At 45.0% G+C, this 20,940-nt stretch overlaps 1 protein-coding gene across 1 annotated transcript in view; it reads left to right on the top strand.

Moving 5' to 3' along the window:
- Window positions 1-15,845, top strand: part of ar (androgen receptor) — a 487,117-nt gene extending 471,272 nt beyond the window's left edge. Inside the window, exon 8 of the mRNA XM_038774355.1 lies at window positions 10,404-15,845. Coding sequence (XP_038630283.1) covers window positions 10,404-10,559 — 156 coding nt within the window. The 3' untranslated portion in view covers window positions 10,560-15,845. The remainder of the gene's footprint in view (window positions 1-10,403) is intronic.
- The last annotated feature ends 5,095 nt before the right edge of the window (window positions 15,846-20,940 follow it).

The following is a 20,940-nucleotide window of genomic DNA, read 5'->3' as shown; positions in this document are numbered from 1 at the left end:
CTGCCAAGAGATTGTGCAGGTGTGGGAGTTGGAGGGTGGGTTGGTCTCTGTCCCAACGAAAATCAATCAGGTGTATTGTGGGCAGCACGGTGGTGCAGTGGTTAGCACAGCTGCCTCATGGCACCGAGATCCCAGGTTCGATCACGGCTCTGGGTCATTGTCCGTGTGGAGTTTGCACATTCTCCCCGTGTTTGCATGGGTTTCGCCCCCACAACCTAAAGATGTGCAGGGTAGGTGGATTGGTCACGCTAAATTGCCCCTTAATTGGAAAAAATGAATTGGGTACTCAAAATGTTTTTTTTTTTTTTAATGAGGTGTATTCTTTCTATAAAGGGCTTTACAGGTCGGAGCCACCAGAGGATGTACAGGGGATGGTTGGGTTCTTGGAGGGTTAGGAGTTTCCTCAGGTGGGTGATGAGTTGCGGGAGGAATTGGAGGCGCCAGTGGGGTTGGAAGAGGTTTGCAGGGCTTTAGGCAAGATGCAGACAGGGAAGGCTGTCCTGATGGTTTGCAGTAGAATTCTAGAAGACACTCATGGACTAGCTGGCCCCATTGGTACTGGAGATGTTTGATGACTCATTGGCGTGGGGTTCCCTTCCAGAGACACAGGGGCAGGCGTCCATTTTTCTCCTTCTGAAGAAGGACAAGGACCCTACACAGTTTGGGGTGTACCAAGGGAGGAGGAAGTATTGGGGCTGTGCCGGTGACTCCTGAACTGGAGGTCCTGGAACACCGCAGCTCCTCGGACTGTCCCTGGTGTATCTGGCGGGCAGAACAGGGTGGCACCACACCACCCGGAACATCCGAGGAGCAGCCTGGCCCATCCAGTCCGGGCCACCCCAGGGAATGTGCATAACAGGGACCCTAGTCATAGGGCAGGAGTCACAGCAGTCCACCTCCACTCCTGCTGTACTGTCTGGGGAACCACCTAGGCAGTGTTAGGGCCCGTAAGGACAGAAAACTAGACACCAGCTAAGTTGGCATGGGTACAGGGCACAGTTTAGTTATAGGGGCTAGGTCACAGACTGTATATACCTCTTCACATCAAAGACATATTCACACAGTTGAATGTCGTGTCGTGCTCTGACTGATGGGTATGGGGTAGTCAGTGAAGGCCACTGTGGGTGAGAGGTGGTGGACGAGTGAGGCCTAGCGGGTGGGCCGTGCAGCCAACTCCCCCTCCCCCACGATCCGCATCACACCGTGAGGGTGTCTGATGGTGAAGGGGTGTGGTACTGTGATGTCCATACCCCTGCCGAGAAACCACCCCCCCCCCCCCCCCCCCCCCCCCCCCCCCAGTTGGCGAAACGTGTGTCTACTAATGTGTACTGTGCTCGCTGGCCCTGCCAATGGCGTAGTGCAGTCTCCCGTGCATGGCAAGCCCCCATGTCATTCCTATTGTCCCCCTGCCCCTCATCCTCCTCGTCCGGAGACGCCTGCCCCTGCTCCTTATCCTCCAGTACATCGTCCCTCTGCTGGGCTATATTGTGGAGGACGCAGCAGGTCACAACAATGCGGTCGGCCCTCCTAGTCGCGTACTGGAGGGCTCCTGAAGTGCATCTTCAGCACCCCGAAGCACCTCTTGACCACACCCCTGGTCTCACATTGGGCCATCATTGTACTGGTTCTCAGCGCTCCTCTGTGGCCTCCGTATAGGCGTCATCAGCCACGACCGCAATGGGTAACCCTGTCGCCCAGCAACCAGCCCTCGAATATGCCAGGGATCAAAGTTTGTGCCAACACGAACGTGTCATGCCCGAGTACCGGGCGCAGTCGTGCAGGAACCTCATCTGGTGGTCACAGACCACCTGAATGTTTATAGAGTGGTACCCCTTCCTGTTCGTGAGGTTATCCGCAGGTGGCCGCAGGACGACATGCACCCCATCGATTACCCCCTGAACCAGGGGCATTCTGGCGATAGCAGCGAACCCCACTGCCCGAGCATCCTGGTGTGCACAGTCCACAGGGAACTGGATGTACCAGTCAGCAAGGGCATACATGGCGTCGGTGACAGCATGGATGCACCTGTGCACCGATGCCTGTGAGATGATGGACAGGTCCTCACTCGGCGACTGGAACGACCCCGTGGCATAGAGGTTCTTGACGGCCACCAGGAGCGGGTGTCCTTCCCCTCTCCCACGCGGTGCTAGGTATGCCATCAAGTGAGGTTTCCCACCTCATCCGCAGTCTCCTCGGTCCGGGAGTTCCTCAAAGGAGATGCACCGGCGGTACACGCGGGGCCTCATCAGGCACCTCCTTGGCACCATCACCACCTTCTCCTTCTCCTCCTCTTGTCCCTCCTCCTCGGCCTGTCGGGCAGGCGGTCCTCCAGCCTGAGCGGTTGGCACCTGCCCCTCTGAGGCCTGCTCCTCTGCTGCAGCCTCTGCCTCCTCTCTGAGCTGCGGACGCTGCATTCTGGGCAGTGGCCCCTGCCACGTTGGCCAACATCACTGGGTGGTTGCCAAACATTACGATCTGAAGGGGGTGAGGGGAAAAAAGGTTACCATGGCACATGGACCCGGGTAAAACCAGGTGCCATGGGCTATATGGTGGCCCCGGTTGACACCGCGCCCCAGCCAGGCCTGCCCCCACCCCCACCCCTTCGGTGACCCTGCTCATGGCGGCCGTCCCTGCTGCCAGGGCCACCATTTCATGGCACTGCCCTCACTGGGGGCTGCCATCGGTGTGGCCCTGGGTGATCCTCCCCATGGGTGTCGCCGGGTGAGTGGGATGGCCGCGGAGGGGGCGGCACCCACTCATACGGCCGTTAACCCTGCATTCACCCAGTTGATGGATGGTCAACAAGGTGGCTGCTGTAATGACTCTCGTTGCCCTGACATGGTGGGGGCTCCCCAACTGCTCCGCCTGTTCCACCCCCTCCCCGCAGGACGTAAGGCCGGCGTCCGTTCCGGGAGCCAGCGGACTCCCCACACCAACCCATACCTCCTCCCGCAGCCGCCTCAGACAACACGCTGGCATCACAAATCTTCTCCGTGGTTAGAACCACGCCCTCAGAATTGCTGAGGCCCCGGAGAATCGGTTGTCGGGGCACTTAAAGCGATTCTCCGGGCCACACAGCGGGCACCATGATTTTGTCGAGTTGGGGGGTCAGGAGAATTCAGAATCGGTGTGAAACCAGCGTCAAGCCCGATTTCGACGTCTGGGCCAATTCTCCGGCCAATCGCTTTTCCCGATTTTGGCGCAATGTCTCGGAGAATCCAGCCCCAAGAATTCGAGGTTGTTTAGGCTACAGAGGGGGACCAGACTGGGATGTCCAATGTGACCTATGTTGATCACATTGGCGATCAAACCACTGGCAAAAGCTTTGAGAGCATCAGACAAATGGAAAGGATTGTGCTGAGTGCAGTGGAGCATGGGGTATCCCTGTACGCAGATGACCTGCTGCACATAAGAAATCCAGGGCCAGTTACAGGGAAATAATAGGGATAGTGACGAGGTTCAATTCCTTTTCAGGATAAAAATTATATGTTGGGAAGAGCAAATATTTTGTGGTTTGCCCTCAGAAGAGAGAGACTGCATTGAGGGGTTTACCATTCTGTCGGGCTGAAACCAGTCTTCTCTACTTGGGGTTCCAGATAGTGTGTGATAGGGTGCGACTTCACAGATTAAATTTTATAAGCTTGGCGAGCAGGCTCAGAGCGGACTTGCAGAGGTGGGACAATCTTCCAATTTTACTGGCAGACTGAGTACAATCTATTAAGATAAATATTTTGCCACGATTTTTGTTCCTGTTTCAATGCCTCCCAGTCTTTCGAACAAAGTCTTTTTTTCTAGAGGTGGAACAACTCATAATGGGCTTCATCTGGGCAAGGGATAACGGCTCGGATTCGGAGAGGGGTCCTACAAGGTGGGGTGGGGGTTTAACGTTGCCAAACCTGATGTATTATTGGGCTGCCAATGCAGAGAAGGTGCTGGGGTGGTTTGGAGGTTAGGAAGTTAGTTGAACATCCGAGCCCATAGGAAGAGGGGAGAGCAAAGACAGAGGGAGAGGTTGGTGGGGGAGATGGTGAGGGTGGACAGGAGATACGCGGAGGCTCCGGAGGAGGGACTGTTGAGGGAGCGACGTAACCTTCAGGCCAAGTTCGACTTGCTGACCACCGGAAAGGCGGAAGCTCAGTGGAGGAAGGCACAGGTACGAATATGGGGAGCAGGCAAGTAGGATGCTGGTGCATCAGCTACGTAAGCGAAACGCGGCCAGGGAGATTGGTGGAGTGACGGATAGGGGAGGCAATGTGGTGCGAAGGGGGGTGGACATTAATGGGGTCTTCAGGGACTTAATGGGGAATTGTACCGGTCTGAGCACCCGGTGGAGGGGGGGGAATGGGGCACTTTTTGGATAGGCTGAGATTTCCAAAGGTGGAGGAAGGACAGGTGGAGGGGCTGGGGGCGCCGATTGAGCTGGAGGAGCTGGTCAAAGGGATAGGCAGCATGCAGTCGGGGAAGGCGCCGGGGCCGGATGGGTTTCCGGTCGAATTTTACAAAATGTATGCAGACCTGTTGGGTCTTTAGGTTAGAACCTTTAACGAGGCAAGGGAGGGGGGGGGGGGGGGGGGGGGGGGGGGGGGGCTTTGCCCCCGACTATGTCATGGGCGCTGATTTCCTTGATCCTTAAACGGGACAAGGACCCCCTGCAATGTGGATCATATAGGCCGATCTCGTTGTTAAATGTGGATGCCAAGCTCTTGGCGAAGATCTTGGCCACAAGGATAGAGGACTGTGTGCCGGGGGTCATTCATGAGGACCAGATGGGGTTTGTGAAGGGAAGGCAGCTGAACACTAATATACGTAGGCTTCTGAATGTTATAATGATGCTGGCTGTAGAAGGGGAGGCGGAGATAGTGGTAGCATTAGACACGGAGAAGGCCTTTGATAGGGTTGAGTGGGGGGGTGCTATGTCTTTTCGTCCGACGTCATTTCGTCCAACGACACTTCGTCCACGTCTTTTGGTCCAACGTCTTTTTGTCCGCCCGTCTTTTGGTCCAACGTCACTTCGTCCAATTATCCAATTACAAAAAGTTTAATTTAGTTTTTCAATGTTACTGCTCAAGGATCCTCTCCACCTATTTCGCCTCTTGATGTTGAGTTCTGTATTTGTGCTGCTTGATCTCCAGACATTATTAAGAAAAGCTGCAGGATATTCACCCATGTATGCTCCAGCGTGATGAGAGCCATTGTATCTGATGGAATATTTGATCATTTCAGACCTGTAATGTCAGAACCCACTGCCAACCAGAGGTTTTAATCACTCGACGAAAATCGAGAAATAAATCTGCTTCTTTCAGAACTGCACTCATTGTCTAAATCCAATTAGACTCCCACTTATATCTGTGTCTGTCGGAATTGTAGAATATCAAATCATCTTGTCCTCTCCCCATTATTCTCTCTCGGGTACAGTTCTGGAAATCTAACTTTTAGGGAATTTCGGGAATTTACAATTTACATCAATTTTAAGTAATTTCGGGAATTTTATGTAATTAGTAAACTTTTAGATTTTTTAACTGCACTTTTAGATTTTTTAACTGCACTTTTAGATTTTTTAACTTTTTAACTGCATTTTTCAACTTGCATTTTACTTGCATTTTATCAATTACTTGCATTTTAACAATTAAATTCACTTGCTGTATTGTACTTGCATTTTATCAATTAAATGGTTTTATACGGAGTTAATTTGTAATTGGACGAAGTGACGTTGGACCAAAAGACGGGCGGACAAAAAGACGTTGGACCAAAAGACGTGGACGAAGTGTCGTTGGACGAAGTGACGTCGGACGAAAAGACGCGACACGGAGTGGGGGTACTTGTGGGAGGTGCTGGAAAGGTTTGGGTTCGGGGAGGGGTTTGTCAGTTGGGTGAGGCTGTTATATGAGGCCCCGATGGCGAGCGTAGCCACGAATAGGAGGAGATCGGAGTACTTTCAGTTGTACTGGGGGACGAGGCAGGGGTGTCCCCTGTCCCCTTTGCTCTTTGCGTTGGCAATTGAGCCCCTGGCCATGGCGTTGAGGGAGTCGAGGAATTGGAGGGGTCTGGTGTGGGGTGGGGAGGAGCACCGAGTGTCATTATACGCGGATGACTTGTTGCTTTATGTGGCGGACCCAGTGGGGGGAATGCCGGAGGCGATGCAGATCCTTAGGGAATTTGGGGGCTTTTCTGTGTACAAGATCAACCTGGTTAAGAGTGAGCTGTTCGTCGTGCACCCGGGGGATCAAGAGGAGGAGATTAGTAGGCTCCCGCTGTAAAGGGCAGGGAGGAGCTTTCGGTACCTGGGAGTCCAGGTGGCTAAGAGCTGGGGGGCCCTTCACAAGCTTAACCTCACTAGGCTGGTGGAGCAAATGGAGGAGGAGTTCAAAAGATGGGACATGTTGCCGCTGTCGCTGGCGGGCAGGGTGCAGTCCGTCAAGATGACGGTGCTCCCAAGGTTTTTGTTCCTGTTCCAGTGCCTCCCCATCCTTATCCCGAAGGCCTTTTTTAGGAGGGTCAACAGGAGTATTACGGTATTTGTATGGGCGCATGGGACTCCGAGTGCAAGAAGGGTGTTTTTGGAGCGGGGCAGGGATAGGGGGGGGCCTGCGCTGCCCAACCTCTGTGGGTACTATTGGGCTGCCAACGCAGCGATGGTGCGTAAGTGGGTAATGGACGGGGCAGGGGCAGCATGGAAGAGGATGGAGATGGCGTCCTGCGTGGACACGATCCTGGAGGCGCTGGTAACGGCGCCGTTGCCGCTCCCTCCAACGAGGTATACCACGAGCCAGGTGGTGGCGGCTACCCTCAAATTTTGGAGGCAGTGGAGATGGCATAGGGTGTAGGTGGGGGGCTTGATGGAGTCCCCGATACGGGGGAACCACCGATTTGTTCCAGGAAGCATCGATGGCGGGTTTCTGGGCTGGCACAGGGTAGGTATTAGGAGGTTGAGGGACCTGTTTGTGGATGGGAGGTTCGCGAGCCTGGGTGACTTAGAGGGGAAGTTTAGGCTCCCCCGGCGAACATGTTTAGGTACATGCAGGTTAGGGCGTTTGCCAGGCGGCAGGTGGAGGGGTTCCCTCTGCTGCCCCTATGTGGGGTACGGGACAGGGTGCTCTCGGGGGTGTGGGTTGGAGGGGGGAGGATTTCGGACGTGTACCACGTCATGCAGGAGGTGGATGAGGCCTCGGTGGAGGAGCTGAAGGGTAAATGGGAGGAGGAGCTGGGTGAGGAGATTGAGAAGGGGACGTGAGCAGATGACCTGGAAAGAGTGAATTCCTCCTCTTCCTGTGCGAGGCTTAGCCTCATACAGTTCAAGGTGCTGCACAGGGCCCAAATGACCGGGACGAGGATGAGTAGGTTTTTCGGGGGCGAGGACAGGTGTGCTTGGTGCTCGGGGAGCCCAGCGAACCACGCCCATATGTTCTGGGCATGCCCAGCGCTGGGGGAGTTTTGGAAGGGGGTAGCAAGGACGGTGTCGAGGGTGGTAGGATCCAGGGTCAAGCCAGGCTGGGGACTCGCAATTTTGGGGGTTGCAGTGGAGCCGGGAGTGCAGGAGGCGAAAGAAGCCGATGTTCTGGCCTTTGCGTCCCTAGTAGCCCGGCGGAGGATCTTGCTTCAATGGAAGGATGCGCGGCCTCCAAGCGTGGAGGCCTGGATCAATGATATGGCGGGGTTCATCAAATTGGAGAAGGTGAAATTTGCCCTGAGGGGATCAGTACAGGGGTTCTTTAGCCGGTGGCAGCCTTTCCTCGACTTCCTGGCAGGACGGTGTGGGGGGGGGTTTGGTTTTGGAGGTTAGTGTGTTTTTCTTTTTGTTGTTGTTAATACTGTTTTCTTGTTGTTATTTTCTGTTTTTGATATGTTTTTGAAAATCTCAATAAAAATTATTTTTTATAAAAAAAAGGAAGTTAGTTGAATACGGATGGAGTCAGGGTTTTACAAAGGGATAGGTCTGGAAGCACTGATCACGACGTCCCTGCCATTTACTCCAGTGAAATACTCTGAATCCGGTGGTAGCTTCTACCTTAAAGATATGGTGGCAATTCCGCCAGCATTTTGAGCTGAGGGCAGTGTCAAGGTTGGCCCCTATCCGTAGGAATCATTTGTTTGAGCCAGCAAAACTGGATGCTACATTTGGGAGGTGGGGAGTTAAAGGGCTGGGGAGGGTGAACGTCTTGTTCGTGGAGAGGACGAGTTGAAGGAGAAAGTAGGGTTTGGGAGGTCAGATATGTTCAACTATTTTCAGGTGCAAAACTATGTTCGGTGGCATTTCCGATATTCCCAGATATGCCACCATCTACCCTGATGGAAAGGGTACTCTCGTGTGCAGGTTCTGAGGAGGGCAATACCATGATATATGGCCGAGTTGTGGGGGAAGAGCAGGTTTTGGTGGAAGAAGTGAAGGCCGGGTGGGAGGAGACGCTGACACCCATTCTGGTGGAGGTATGGAGTGTCATTCTGCGCGAGGTTGAGTTTGATACAGTTGACCCTGTCCGTCAGTTGCTGTATTTGGGGTGTTGGGCCAGCTGGAGTTGAGGATGGGGGTGGGCATGGATGCATTGACGTTCACAAGCTGCTGGCCCGGCGTAGGATATTGTTGAGCTGGAGGCAGGCAATGCCACCCAGCATAGCTGGATGATTTAATGGAATTCCTATACCTCGAGAAGGTTAAGTTTGCAGTGAGGAGGTCAATCGGTGGGTTTTATCGTACATGGCGGCCGTTAATTTTGCATTTGAAATGAAATGAAATGAAAATCGCTTATTGTCACGAGTAAGCTTCAATGAAGTTACTGTGAAAAGCCCGTAGTCGCCACATTCCGGCGCCTGTTCGGGGAGGCTGGTACGGTACGGGAATGGAACCGCGCTGCTGGCCTGCCTTGGTCTGCTTTAAAAGCCAGCGATTTAGCCCAGTGTGCTAAACCAGCCCCGATTTAGAGAGCTGGTCACTGTTAGCTGTGAGGGGAGGGTTAGTTGTTGTTGTTGTTTGATGTTATATTTCTGCGATTGGGGTTCATGTTATATTTTGATGCGTGTGTTATTATGGTGTGTTGAAAATTTTTGATACAAATGTGGTAAAATTTCAATTAAAATATATATTTTTTAAATGTCTGTTGAAACACGATGGACACGATTCAGCAGCCTCATTGTGCCCAGGGCGAGCACATTGAATCTCACGAGAGGCCTCTCACAAGATTCGCCGTGCTTCAAACATCTCGCGAGAGGTCGCGATCTGGATCTCACTCTCGCTGGGCAAGATCCAGATATGCATATTTAAATGAGCCATTCGGCTCATTTAAATATACATTCACTGGATTCTCCCAGCCCCCGGGATTATCCAGCTGCGCCTGGGAGACCTCGCCAGGGCTCCGTTTAGTACTGGTCCACACAAAAGTGGACAGTCGTAACAGAACCTGGGGAGGGGTCTCCCAGGTCTTTGGAGACCCCTGGGTGGTCAGGCATTAGGCACGGTGGCACCCTGGTACTCCCTCTGGCACCTGGGTACCCTGGCACTGTCAGCTTGGCACCATGGCACTTCTGCCCAGCCACTGGCACTGCCAAGGTTCCCAGGGGGTGCTGGCAGGGGCATTTCCAGGGTGCCAGGCTGGCCTTGCCTGTGCCAGGGTCAGACCCGGGATTGCCTTTCCCATAAGAGGTGGGGTGTGGGAGGGCTTCAGGACCCTGGAAGATGTAAGTTGGGTGAAGTGGATGGGGTCCGGAGGCCGCAGTGCAGTCACTGAGGTGGGGTGAAAGATTGGGGTTGCCTTTAAAAAAGGTGCCCAATCCACCCCGATCTAAAGTGCGGCCTCAATGGAGAGGTCCTCACCGAGGCCAAAAGAAACCCAGAAAAGTGCAGTTGGATAGTGGGGTCTTTCTCAGAAACACCCTGCTGTAAACTCCCGAAACCGGATATAGAAATGTTTTGGTTGAACTACGCCCAGTGTGTCACTTTTATTAGTAAAATTCTATGTCAAAAAAATTTCATTGAATTAAACCAAACATTTTAATTGCAAATTGCTGTGAGCCTCACAACCAGTAATGTGGTGGATCTTGCTCAATAATCAATTTACTTGAGTCATAAATTGGCTTTAATACAGCAATACTTTCAAATTAAAATAATGTTTGAAAACTCTTATGTCAATGAAATAAAAGTGTAACTACTTTAAACCATCTAATGTTTTGGTATTAATTGATGAGATATGTCTAATCACAGAATTTGTTTATGTGAGCATCGACCACTTGCATAGTTTGTACAAGCTATAAAGACCTCATCATTATTTGCTGTTTGTGCCTTATGATTCACTTAGAACTCTGCACTGTTCTCTACAATTCATTAATATATTAGAATCATAAAAAGGAAGCAAAAATGTTATGACTAATACTTAATTCTTCTACCAGTTTATATTTTTTATGTTTTTTAACAGACAGTGAGGAAACTCCACCAGTTTACATTCGATCTATTTGTTCAATCTCAATCTCTGAGCGTCCAGTTCCCTGAAATGATGGCAGAGATAATCTCTGCCCAGGTACCAAAGATCCTCGCTGGTATGGCCAAACCGCTTCTTTTTCATGAACAGTGACATTCATTGCTTACATATGTAATACTGCCTGTAACTGTACTACCTAGAGTTGATCTTGTTTTCAAAATCATCAGTTCAGTCAGATCCTCCATCTGTTCTGAGAAAGAAATGAAAAAAAATTGTACAAAATCTACCTTTTCCAGTGGTCAGTTGACCACCCAGTTACAGAGTTGGTCATGTTTATACAACCAAACTGAGATAGGCTGGTTGTAATCTTATTGACTAGTTGCTATGTTGGACCACACAAATTACTGGTTGATATCTTGGTTACATTTAGTGAAAATCAGCTGCATTCATCTTTTCATTGGTCCTTTGGAGTAGTTCTATTCGCCGATTTTTACTTAAAGCTACCTACATTTTTTTATTATTTTGAAACTACCTAGTGACCTGTTTTCATTTTACATCCTTAAAACATATCGGATTTAAATTTTGCCTGGTGTTAGATATTGCCTCACATCATGTTTCATTACATTTATATAAAAAACACATTTTTGTTAAAACAAAATCTGATGTACATTGCATTTTCTTTTAAAATTTGCACTAAAATATTTCCTTTCTTGAATGCCAGAAAAACAGTATGTGTTATGGTAGGGTTGTAGGGTGGTTCCAGAATTCATAAATGTATTTTTTCAATCTACAAAAAAGTACATTATATTGATTTATTGGTAGGCTTTTTTTACATGCAATTATTTACCAGAATTCTTTCTTTCTAATGTTTGAAAACATACATTTAAAATATAAAATTACAGAATTTGTATTTTTGGACCCCTAATACATCACATTTCATTTTTAAGGAATGTGCAAGTAATATGCTGTTTTTGTGCAGACTTTGGTATCTGGCAAAAACACTCAATTGATGGATTTGAACTTTTGCCTGGTCAATATAACAAACAGCGGAATTCCAAATTTTATATTTACCAAAGCCTTTTTTTTAAGTTTAAATGAGGTTTCTGAGCATTTACATAATCCATGCAGTGTAGTACAATACTAATTACATATTTGGATGTTAAATCTGAAGCATAGCTCTTATTTTTTGCCAAAATTTGTTTTATTCTGTACGTACTTAGCCAGAAAGAAAATTTAATGACTGAAACATTTGCCTTTAAACAATGCAGGTAAACTCCACCAGGCAGTAAAAGGCACACATTGCTTAGTTATTTTTTTTATTAATTAAAAATGAAAAGCATGTTTCTTTGGTACGCAATCTTCCTGGCTGCCTTTGTATTTTGATTAGTTTTTTTTACTTGCCACTTTGTTAAACTGTGCAAAGGCATAACAAAAAATACAAACAGTATAGCACTTCTGAAAATGTCATAAATATGCACATATGTATGATACCATATTTGCACCACATTTGACTTACTGAAAACCATTGACGCTCTTGTTCTCTTGACGTGAATATAGGCCACTTGGTGAAAGCGTCTTGCATCTGAAAAAGAAAGACATCTATGCCAGTAAAAATTTTCAGAAATAGAATTGTAACAGTCCTCTTTTATTTTGAAGCATGAGCATGATATTAGTTATTTAGTGTCTACAAAAAAAGAGAATGGTGTAAATTTCCAAACTTTAGTAGTATAGAGCAAAAATATAGAGACAATGCATTTCTCCATTTGCAGTATTTTCAGAACTAAATGTCTTGTGTAAAAAATATGTTACTGTAGGCCTCAAAATGTTAAAACCTTTTTTTTCATCATCTGTGCGCAGCACCAATGTACTGCACAGCTTGTTTGGACTCCTTTCTGAATTGAAATTTCTTATGTTCAGTGCAGCCAAATGACAGGCTAAAGCTAGGTGTACAATTCTATAAGCAAATTCTTTAAGAAGTTGGGGGGAGGGGGAAGAGGAATGCACTTGTTAATATTTTTAAGCAAATTAAAAGGACTTACTTCTTATTTTAAGATGACTTAGTTGTTGCTTTTGTTTTCGTATGCAGGAATGAGGTTGGTCTGTCAGCAGAACAGGCTAAATTTTTGTTGCTGTGTTTGGTTGCAATATATCTTATAAATGTCTTGAATTAGTTCCTTGAGCACTTGGTCACTGAATCCATGTCTTTCAGTAACCTGGGAGGCTGTAGTCAAAAGGAGCAAATGAAACCCTAAAACTATTTTTTTCTCCAGTTTATTTCCCCCCCAAAATTAAGCTAAATAAAGTTTTAGTCCTCAGAGAAAAAAATCGAAACTTTGAGAGGTTTGGAATGGACCATTGTATGTTGTCCAAGATTTAAAAATAAATATTTAATGTTTACTCAACTTATATTACCACATCTAAATTCTTTGACTCATAACACTACAAACCTTCCAGACTCAGCTATTATTCATGACAGTTTATGCTGTGCATCAAGAATAATGAAATATGAATCACCATAGTAATTTGAAATATCCCTTTTCTCATTGGCCGCTTCAGGCTGTGAAAGCGATTTGCAAAATTTGTTGAAAACCTTTTCTGGAATATCAGAAGTAAAAAAATGTTTCAAAGTGCTCAAAATTGGAAGGTGCTGATATTTCAAAAATAGGGTGAAGAACAGTTAGTATGAGTAAGTTATACTTTGTAAATGTACTCATCTTTGTTAACAATGGTAATATGTTAATATGGCTATAATTATGATGCATACAATAGGTGTCTCATAATGGAAACACCACTGTGGCAAGCAAAATGTTTCTGTTATCCACTCATTTCTATTAAGCAGACAGTACATAATGTATAGGAATTAAACAGCTGTCTGCCATGATGTTCTCTGAAACCACAATCCTGGTTAGGAAGGTGCCAGTCGACATGCATAATTTTGTATTTCAGTTTTTACATTTATTAAATATTTTTCCTCTTTGGAAGATTCATTCTGAAGTGCGAACACATAATTGTTGACATTCTGCTCTGCCTTAGTTGGTACAAATTTGTAGATCCATTGTAAGTGCCTTTACAAATTTGTAAGAATTAACACACAAAGAAAAATATATTTTAATGTGTTAAATTCTATCAGGCACTCATTGACCAAGATTCTTAAATTACTTCTAAGTGGAATAGTGTCATTAAGGGCCTGTATTTCTAGAAAGGCATGGTCAGTTCTTACCCCATTGTTTGACATTTTATCTCACATTTTACATTATCAGTCACTGAATCTATAAACCTAGAAAGTCAAGGATTTTGAAATCGGGACACTATTCTAATTATTTTGTAATCATGGGTATGATGGTATCAGTGTGCAAGTATTTCAATTATGGTGGGTACTTTATAAAGAATAGGTTGCGCTGTATTATGTAAACAGAGTATGCTACATTTCTGGAATGTGCAGGGAAATTAATCCTGTTACCACTCCTGGGATAGTCACATGGGTATTTAATTACTTTTGGTCAGACCACAATTTGAAGCAGAAATTTGCAAATCATCACTATTCACTTTGACATGCACCACTAGCAAAGAAAAAAACTTGCTGACAAAAGATTTTGGAGAAGCTCCCACAAATAATATTTATGTTATAATACAAGGAATAACACAAAAAAGTGTATTACAAGGCAGTGATAGACATTCAGTCGCCAATAATTAAACTCCATGACTTCCAATGTCATTTCAACTTGATATTTTACTGTTTTGTAGTACATAACAGCCTAGGTGGTTTCCTGTATGTATTTACAGTGGGGATTTTCCAGTTCCGTCCTTTTCGGGTGGATTTGGTGATGGGAATGGAAAATCCTGCAAGAAGCCTAAATGAGGTTTCACGCCAAAGTAAAAGCGTGGCACAATTGTCCCCATTCCCCGATCCCCACGCCAGTGACACAAAGGGATTGAATGTCGGAATATCATTATAATACACTAACATATTAATAGTGCCATCTTTCACCATATTCGTTCCCACCCCCCACCAGCATTAATTACCACTGGTCTCCCATGGCATACAAACACACAGGCCTCCCAGGGGAGTTCAGGTAAGTGCTTTGCTCAGGGGGTAGGGGATCATACCCGGGCACTGCGAGAGGGGGGGGGGGTCCTGGTGAACCTTTGTGCAGTGGACTGACCTTTAAAAATGGTGCCCCTATCTTTAAAAAAACCAACCCGCCCTGTTAGCATGACTTCATGGTGTCCACCCCTTGAAGTTTATTTTTCTACGTTTCCAACGATACTGTGCAAAATGCCACCGTTGGTGCCAAAAGCTTCAATGCTGCTTTTCCCACTCACTGTCACACTCTACTAAATTTCACCTCACCCAATAACTATATTACTTTCTGAAATAACCAAAAACAGAAAGCGCTGGAATCACTCGTCAAGATGGATGGCATCTGTGGAGAGAACAGATCAATTAACATTTTGATTAATAAATAACATTTATTTGAAAAATCTTTTTGAAGAAGCTTCTGCACCCAAAATATTAACTGCTCCATCCTCTCCACAGATGTTTCCGGAGATGCTGAGTGTTTCAAGCATTATCTGTTTTCATATTTCCAGCTTGTACGGTATTTTACTTTGGTTTTAAAATAGCCAATTTTGTACAATGGTCTCAAAAGGCCTGCGAAAAGGAATACTTGCACATTGATCAGAGTCCTCTCTTATAGTCCTTGGATGAAAGCTTACTAGAGCATTGTAATATTTTACCCCTTTATTTTTTCAGTCAATCAGGAGTGATTATTTAGTGTGATTTCCCCCTACATTTAGAGGGTGCAAACCCCTACTTGACCAATACCATGTATTGAATGAATGTATATGTCACCCCATTTTTAGTTTTAATGATTGTCAATATATAGGGTCTGTCCCTTTAATGGTATGAGGATATAAATATTTTGTAAGAATAAGCACCTTATAAGTGACAATTTTTGTCAGCCTGTTTTGATTATTTTTTGTATTCTTGAGCATTTGTTAATAAAAGGAATATGCATACTTCTGTATATTCTATTATTGTGGAACTGTATATATGCATACATAGCTTTTGCAACACAGTAACTTCATGCAATGTGTTAGAAAATGTTACTGTAACACATTCTATGTCTTTGCTCTTGCTATTGTATTTATTAGTCAACGATGTGTTAAACAAATTACGCAGACAGGTGGAGACTACCTGCCTGCCAGCATTTGGACAGGACAGATTGCTGCAATGAAAAACATGTGCTGTTGTATCATAAGGGTTGTCACAGGGGTATATTTTGCTCTGAGTATTAATACTAACAAAAAAGCAGATATTGCTAAAGCTGTGAGGAAAATAGTATCAAGCTTTTCTTAAGTTTGTATCACTAGTCTGCTTGTCAATGGCAGCCTAAAATGGGTGTGAGGTGAGTAGCAAAATAAAAGTTTATTCTGTTTATTCAAATGGCAGCTTTCTTCAAGGGGATGGAAAATATTATTGTTAGTTTTTTCTTATTTAAAATGGGACTCCTTCAGAAGAAAGAAGGGCAATTTTGAATGTATCAGCACATTATTTCTATTTGTGAACTGTTCAAACGTTTATTGGCCCAATAGAATAGGTCATAGTTTAGTGAGAACCACAGAGTGGGGTTGGCTGGGAGCACACGCTCCATCGGAGACAAACCATCTGCCAAACTAACCAATGCATGAGGAAGCTCAGGCTTAGCAGGGATGCCACGACTAGGTTATCATCTAATTCTCAAAGACCTTCTGGCGCAGTCAAATATTAATGTCACTGCTCTCAGATTTAATGCCGAATAGTCCGTTCACACACCCATGGGCATAGCAGGAGTCGGTCAGTATTGCTAGCCATTACTGCATTGAGAAAGCAGCTGAAGCCTTTTTTATAACATGCCCATCAATACACTCATTGCTAGAGACCAACAGCTGCAGAGGAAGCATGTTCTTTTCAATTTTGGTGATTTTACGAAGCTACAGAGTATCATTCCATAGCAATAGCCATTCACTAGCTTACCAGCAAAGCCATAGTTCACGTTTTAAAGAAGGGCTTATACGCTCAGGAAGGTGAATATGATTCTCATCAGAAAATCATGGGGGCGATTGTCCGGCCGCATTGCTCCTGGCGCACATTGCACAATGCCAGGAAAATTGTGGGAGAGTCCTTAAACGGGGTTCACGCCGGGCACCGAACAGAGTGAAATTCTCCCTGCCCGCTGTAGCTGACGTAATTCAGTTCATTGCCCTCACAGGATTTAAAAGAGATTAACTTGTTTAAATAAGGATCTAAATATGCTTAGTCAGTTTCAAGCTGGATTTCCCCCCTCATCAGCACACCATGAGGCCAGGAATCACTACCAGTCTGCACCACCCGAGAACTCACACCAGGGGGCTCAGGGGCTATTGGAGCACCTGGCTAATCAGAGACACCTGGTTGATCGGTTGACACTCAGGTTGGTGCCAGGATGGCACTGCCAAGGGGTGGGGGCATGAATGCGGCAGAGCCTTCAGAGGGTTAGGATTTGACAATCCCATAGTGGGTGTCGCTAGCGGGGGGGAGAGGTGCTACTGGGGTGGGAGCGGCGATTGGGGCTGGGGCGCCTGATACTGGTGAGAAGGGGGCGGAACCTAAAGGGAGAGCCGCAATGCCAGCGATCCTTTGGAGGGGCGGGGAGATGCTTCTGGCAAGGATGGTGGTTGCTATGGGGGGGGGGGGGGGGGGGGCACTGAAGCCCAGGTGCTGCAATGTACGGGGGGGTAGGGGGTCTGCACTGTCACTTTGAGATTGGGGCACCCTTTTAAAATCTCTGTGAGGTCCACACATTACTTTTTTAGAACGTTTAAGCCCTGGTTCCAAAAAGTAACTAAGTGTTGGAAGATCATTCTGCCGCGATTCACTCTGATTTTCCTGCCCAAAATGACATCTCGTCATTTTTTTGGGAAGAATTCTGCCCAGTGTTTGTCAGTGTACACTTTCTGGAAAGTAAAAATGATACTGAAAAGATTAATTATTGCATTGATTTTTGAAGAGGGAAGGAATGAGGACTAACAGATGTGGGTTTTTTTGGTGCAACCATGATCGAAACGTCTGCATAATCCCCAATTCACCAGCAGTTATCAAATACAATAATGCGCATTCATGAATCAAAGTCTTCAATGAACAGACACCTGAGGCACTGACTGTGGAAGAGACGGGAAGCCTTAAAGTAGGCTCTCAGGTAGGATGGAAAATTGTAATTGCATTTATTGTAATATTCCCATGGTAAGAACCGCTTAGTGGACACAAACTAATTGCTGGAGGAACTGCAGCAACATGCAAGATCCTTATTGCCTCACTTTTCTTACAATAAGCTCTGTAATTGAACATTTTTTTTTAAATGGGCATATTTTCATAACAGAACTGCTAAATGGTTTGGAAGTTTAGTTTCAATAAGAACAAAATGGTTTGTTTATTCATGAATAAGTAACTTTCACGCAAAAAATGCTAGATTACAACATATGACATGATGTAACATGTGTATAGGCTATAAAACAACAATATCTTTCGTGCCTTTTAGTGAATTTGTTGACTGGGTGTACATGGAGGTTTGGTGGAAGTGGTGCTTTCTGTATACTCTATATGCAAAATTGTTTGGGATGTTTATCTGTTGCTTTTCAATTGTGTGTTCCTTTGTGTAGCTTCACACCATACCAAAGCCCTAAAGGCTCCCATAACTGAGTGAATAGAATTGGTGAATGGCCATTCAAGCAACTGGCCAGCTACATGGTATTCCTAAGAACTGCTTTTTCCAATTCAACTGCTTCTAAATACATATTTTTAATCGGTTCTACATGGTGTTCAACTGGCAGTGATGACAACAAACTGGCAATTGCTCTTGTGCTTCTCTTTGCATGCCACAACTATCTTCACGAGCATCCTTAATAGTCTTAAACATGTGAATATCCATGACTACTTATTCTCTCATCATTGCTTATGTTGTTGAGGTACCCAATTCACAACACATTCCACTAAGTGACTTTAGGCAGCACGGTAGCACAAGTGGATAGCACTGTGGCTTCACAGTGCCAGGGTTCCAGGTTTGATTCCCCGCTGGGTCACTGTCTGTGCGGAGTCTGCACGTTCTCCCCATGTGTGTGTAGGTTTCCTCTGGGTGCTCCGGTTTCCTCCCAAAGACGTGCAGGTTAGGTGGATTGGCCATGCTAAATTGCCCTTAATGTCCAAAAAAAGGTTAGATGGGGTTATTGGGTTACGGGAATAGGGTGGAAGTGAGGGCTTAAATGGGTTGGTGCAAACTCGATGGGCTGAATGTCCTCCTTCTGCACTGTACGTTCTATGTTCTTTGTACCTGGAGGATAGAGGCTAGCACTGCTTGGCATTACATATGTTCTGTGTTCTATTTGCAAGAGCAAACTGCATAAGGTCTGGAAACTGAAGCAAATTAAAACATTTCATGCAGCCAGCCATCCCGTTGCTCTGTATTTACCTGTCTCTAAACATTCCCTACCTCTTCTGCCCCTTCTTCATCAGTCCTGTGTTTTACAAGCATTTCTACAGCCATCATTGTAAGGTGCTTGAATGCGTGATGTTTAGCAAAAGTGTAGATGTTCACAGGTGGTGTTGTAGAAAGTGTTTCTTTGCTGCTAGATGTTACACTGTGTAGAGAGCAAAGGGTGATACTAGTGGCATGTAAGAATGCATATGAATTTCAATAATTTATTGTGAAATAAATCATCAAGCACTTGTGCACAGTCAGTCTATATGATCAAATTGGTGAAATGTATGGAACAAATATTTGGTCTACATATATATCAGCACTCCTGTCCAAATTCATCAAGCTAAACCTCTTGGCAAACTCCTTCCCTAACAATATAGTAAGTCTCCTCCCATAATTAGTTTGTTTTCTTCCCCTCTGCAGCCTTAATTTCTTAGGTAATCCTCAATACCCTGTTCTCATATTACCATGAAACAATTGCTGTCTTGCTTAATGCAGGGTACATTTTCACTTTGAAATGTAACGTTTATTCAATTTCTCATTTATTTGTACTGTGCTTTACAGTTTTCAATTTGTAGCTTTCCCTTGGCAGTAATCCTTTTCATGTTGTAGATTTTGTACCTGCCCTGCTTTTTTGGAAATCGAGAGATATATGATCCGTGATGCATTATCACACAAGTAAGTTGAATTTTTCAAATTCAAGCCCGTGGCCCAGACTTTCCCATTCAGTGTGCATATTGGGAATTCACTCAAAGAAGTCACAGTGTGTCCCACAGAATTTTCCATCCATTATGCATCCATCCAAAAAAAATTAATATTTTCACTGTAGAGTGACTGACTGACCCACAAAATATAAAAGATTGTTTCTTTTAGAGCACTGTTCACATTGCTAACTGGAATTTTATTCTGAAATACATAATCTATCAAAATAGCTACATTTTAATTTCAGGTGTTCAGAGAGCATCAACAGTATATTTTGTTGTATAAATTTAGAATACCCAATTAATTTTTTCCACTTAACGGGCAATTTAGCGTGGCCAATCCACCTAGCCTGCACATCTTTGGGTTGTGAGGGCTAAACCCACGCAAGCATGGGAAGAATGTGCAAACTCCACACGGACAGTGACCCAGAGCCAGGATCGAACCTGGGACCTCGGTGCTGTGAGGCAGCAGTGCAAACCACTGTGCCATCGTGCTGCCCTGCATCAACAGTATATTACGGATTTATTCGATTGATAGCCAATTTTAAAGTGAAGCCAATATTATTGCAGGTACTTCATAATTGATTTTGTCAATAAACTTACATAAAATTTCAGTGGCAGGAAAGTGCTCATTTGGCTTTCATCTTAAGTAGTAATTTAGAAATTTTTTAAAAATGACATAAAAGAGCAAAATATACCCCAGCATCTTTTATTTTTGGTCAATATAATCATTAAAGAAAGGTGTAAAGCAATATGAAATGTGAAACCATGTGAAAAGTTAATGATTTGGGTGTTTTGTAGGCATTAAAAATTTGTATTTAACCTTTAATTACGTTTGTACATACAGTACTGAAAGTAGTTTTGTTCATTTATTTATTCTGGTAGAAAAACATATCTTTTTGCTTATTTGTTCAACTGGCACTTTTCACAATTATGTCTGCTATTCTCTCATTTCACAGAGAGCGCAATTATTCTGACTCTTAGACATGATATATTAGCTTTCGAAACATTGTGATATTCCTTTTAATATTCTTGCGTTATTAAAACTATGGTGATTTCTGAGACTTATGCAAAGAAAAAAGTCCAATCCAAGGTTGCACAACTTAATCCAAAACTCAGTCTTTTTAATGACTTAACTATTTTTATGCCTTTTTTGTCTTTTCAAAATGTATTGAGATGCTTTTGCAACAAATATTTAATTGCGATTGAATTATGCTTTACTGTTCATGTTGGAATATACTTCATTGGCCTTACACAAAACCTGCACAATGGAACAGATTCCATTGAAAATTATTTTAAAGCGGAATTTTATAGCTAAATTATATAGCAATTTTCAAATTA

The sequence above is a fragment of the Scyliorhinus canicula genome, chromosome 17 (assembly GCF_902713615.1).
Source record: "Scyliorhinus canicula chromosome 17, sScyCan1.1, whole genome shotgun sequence".
Classification (NCBI taxonomy): domain Eukaryota; kingdom Metazoa; phylum Chordata; class Chondrichthyes; order Carcharhiniformes; family Scyliorhinidae; genus Scyliorhinus; species Scyliorhinus canicula.
The sequence above is the reverse complement of the archived record's forward strand: the minus strand, read 5'-3'. Positions and strand labels throughout refer to the sequence as shown.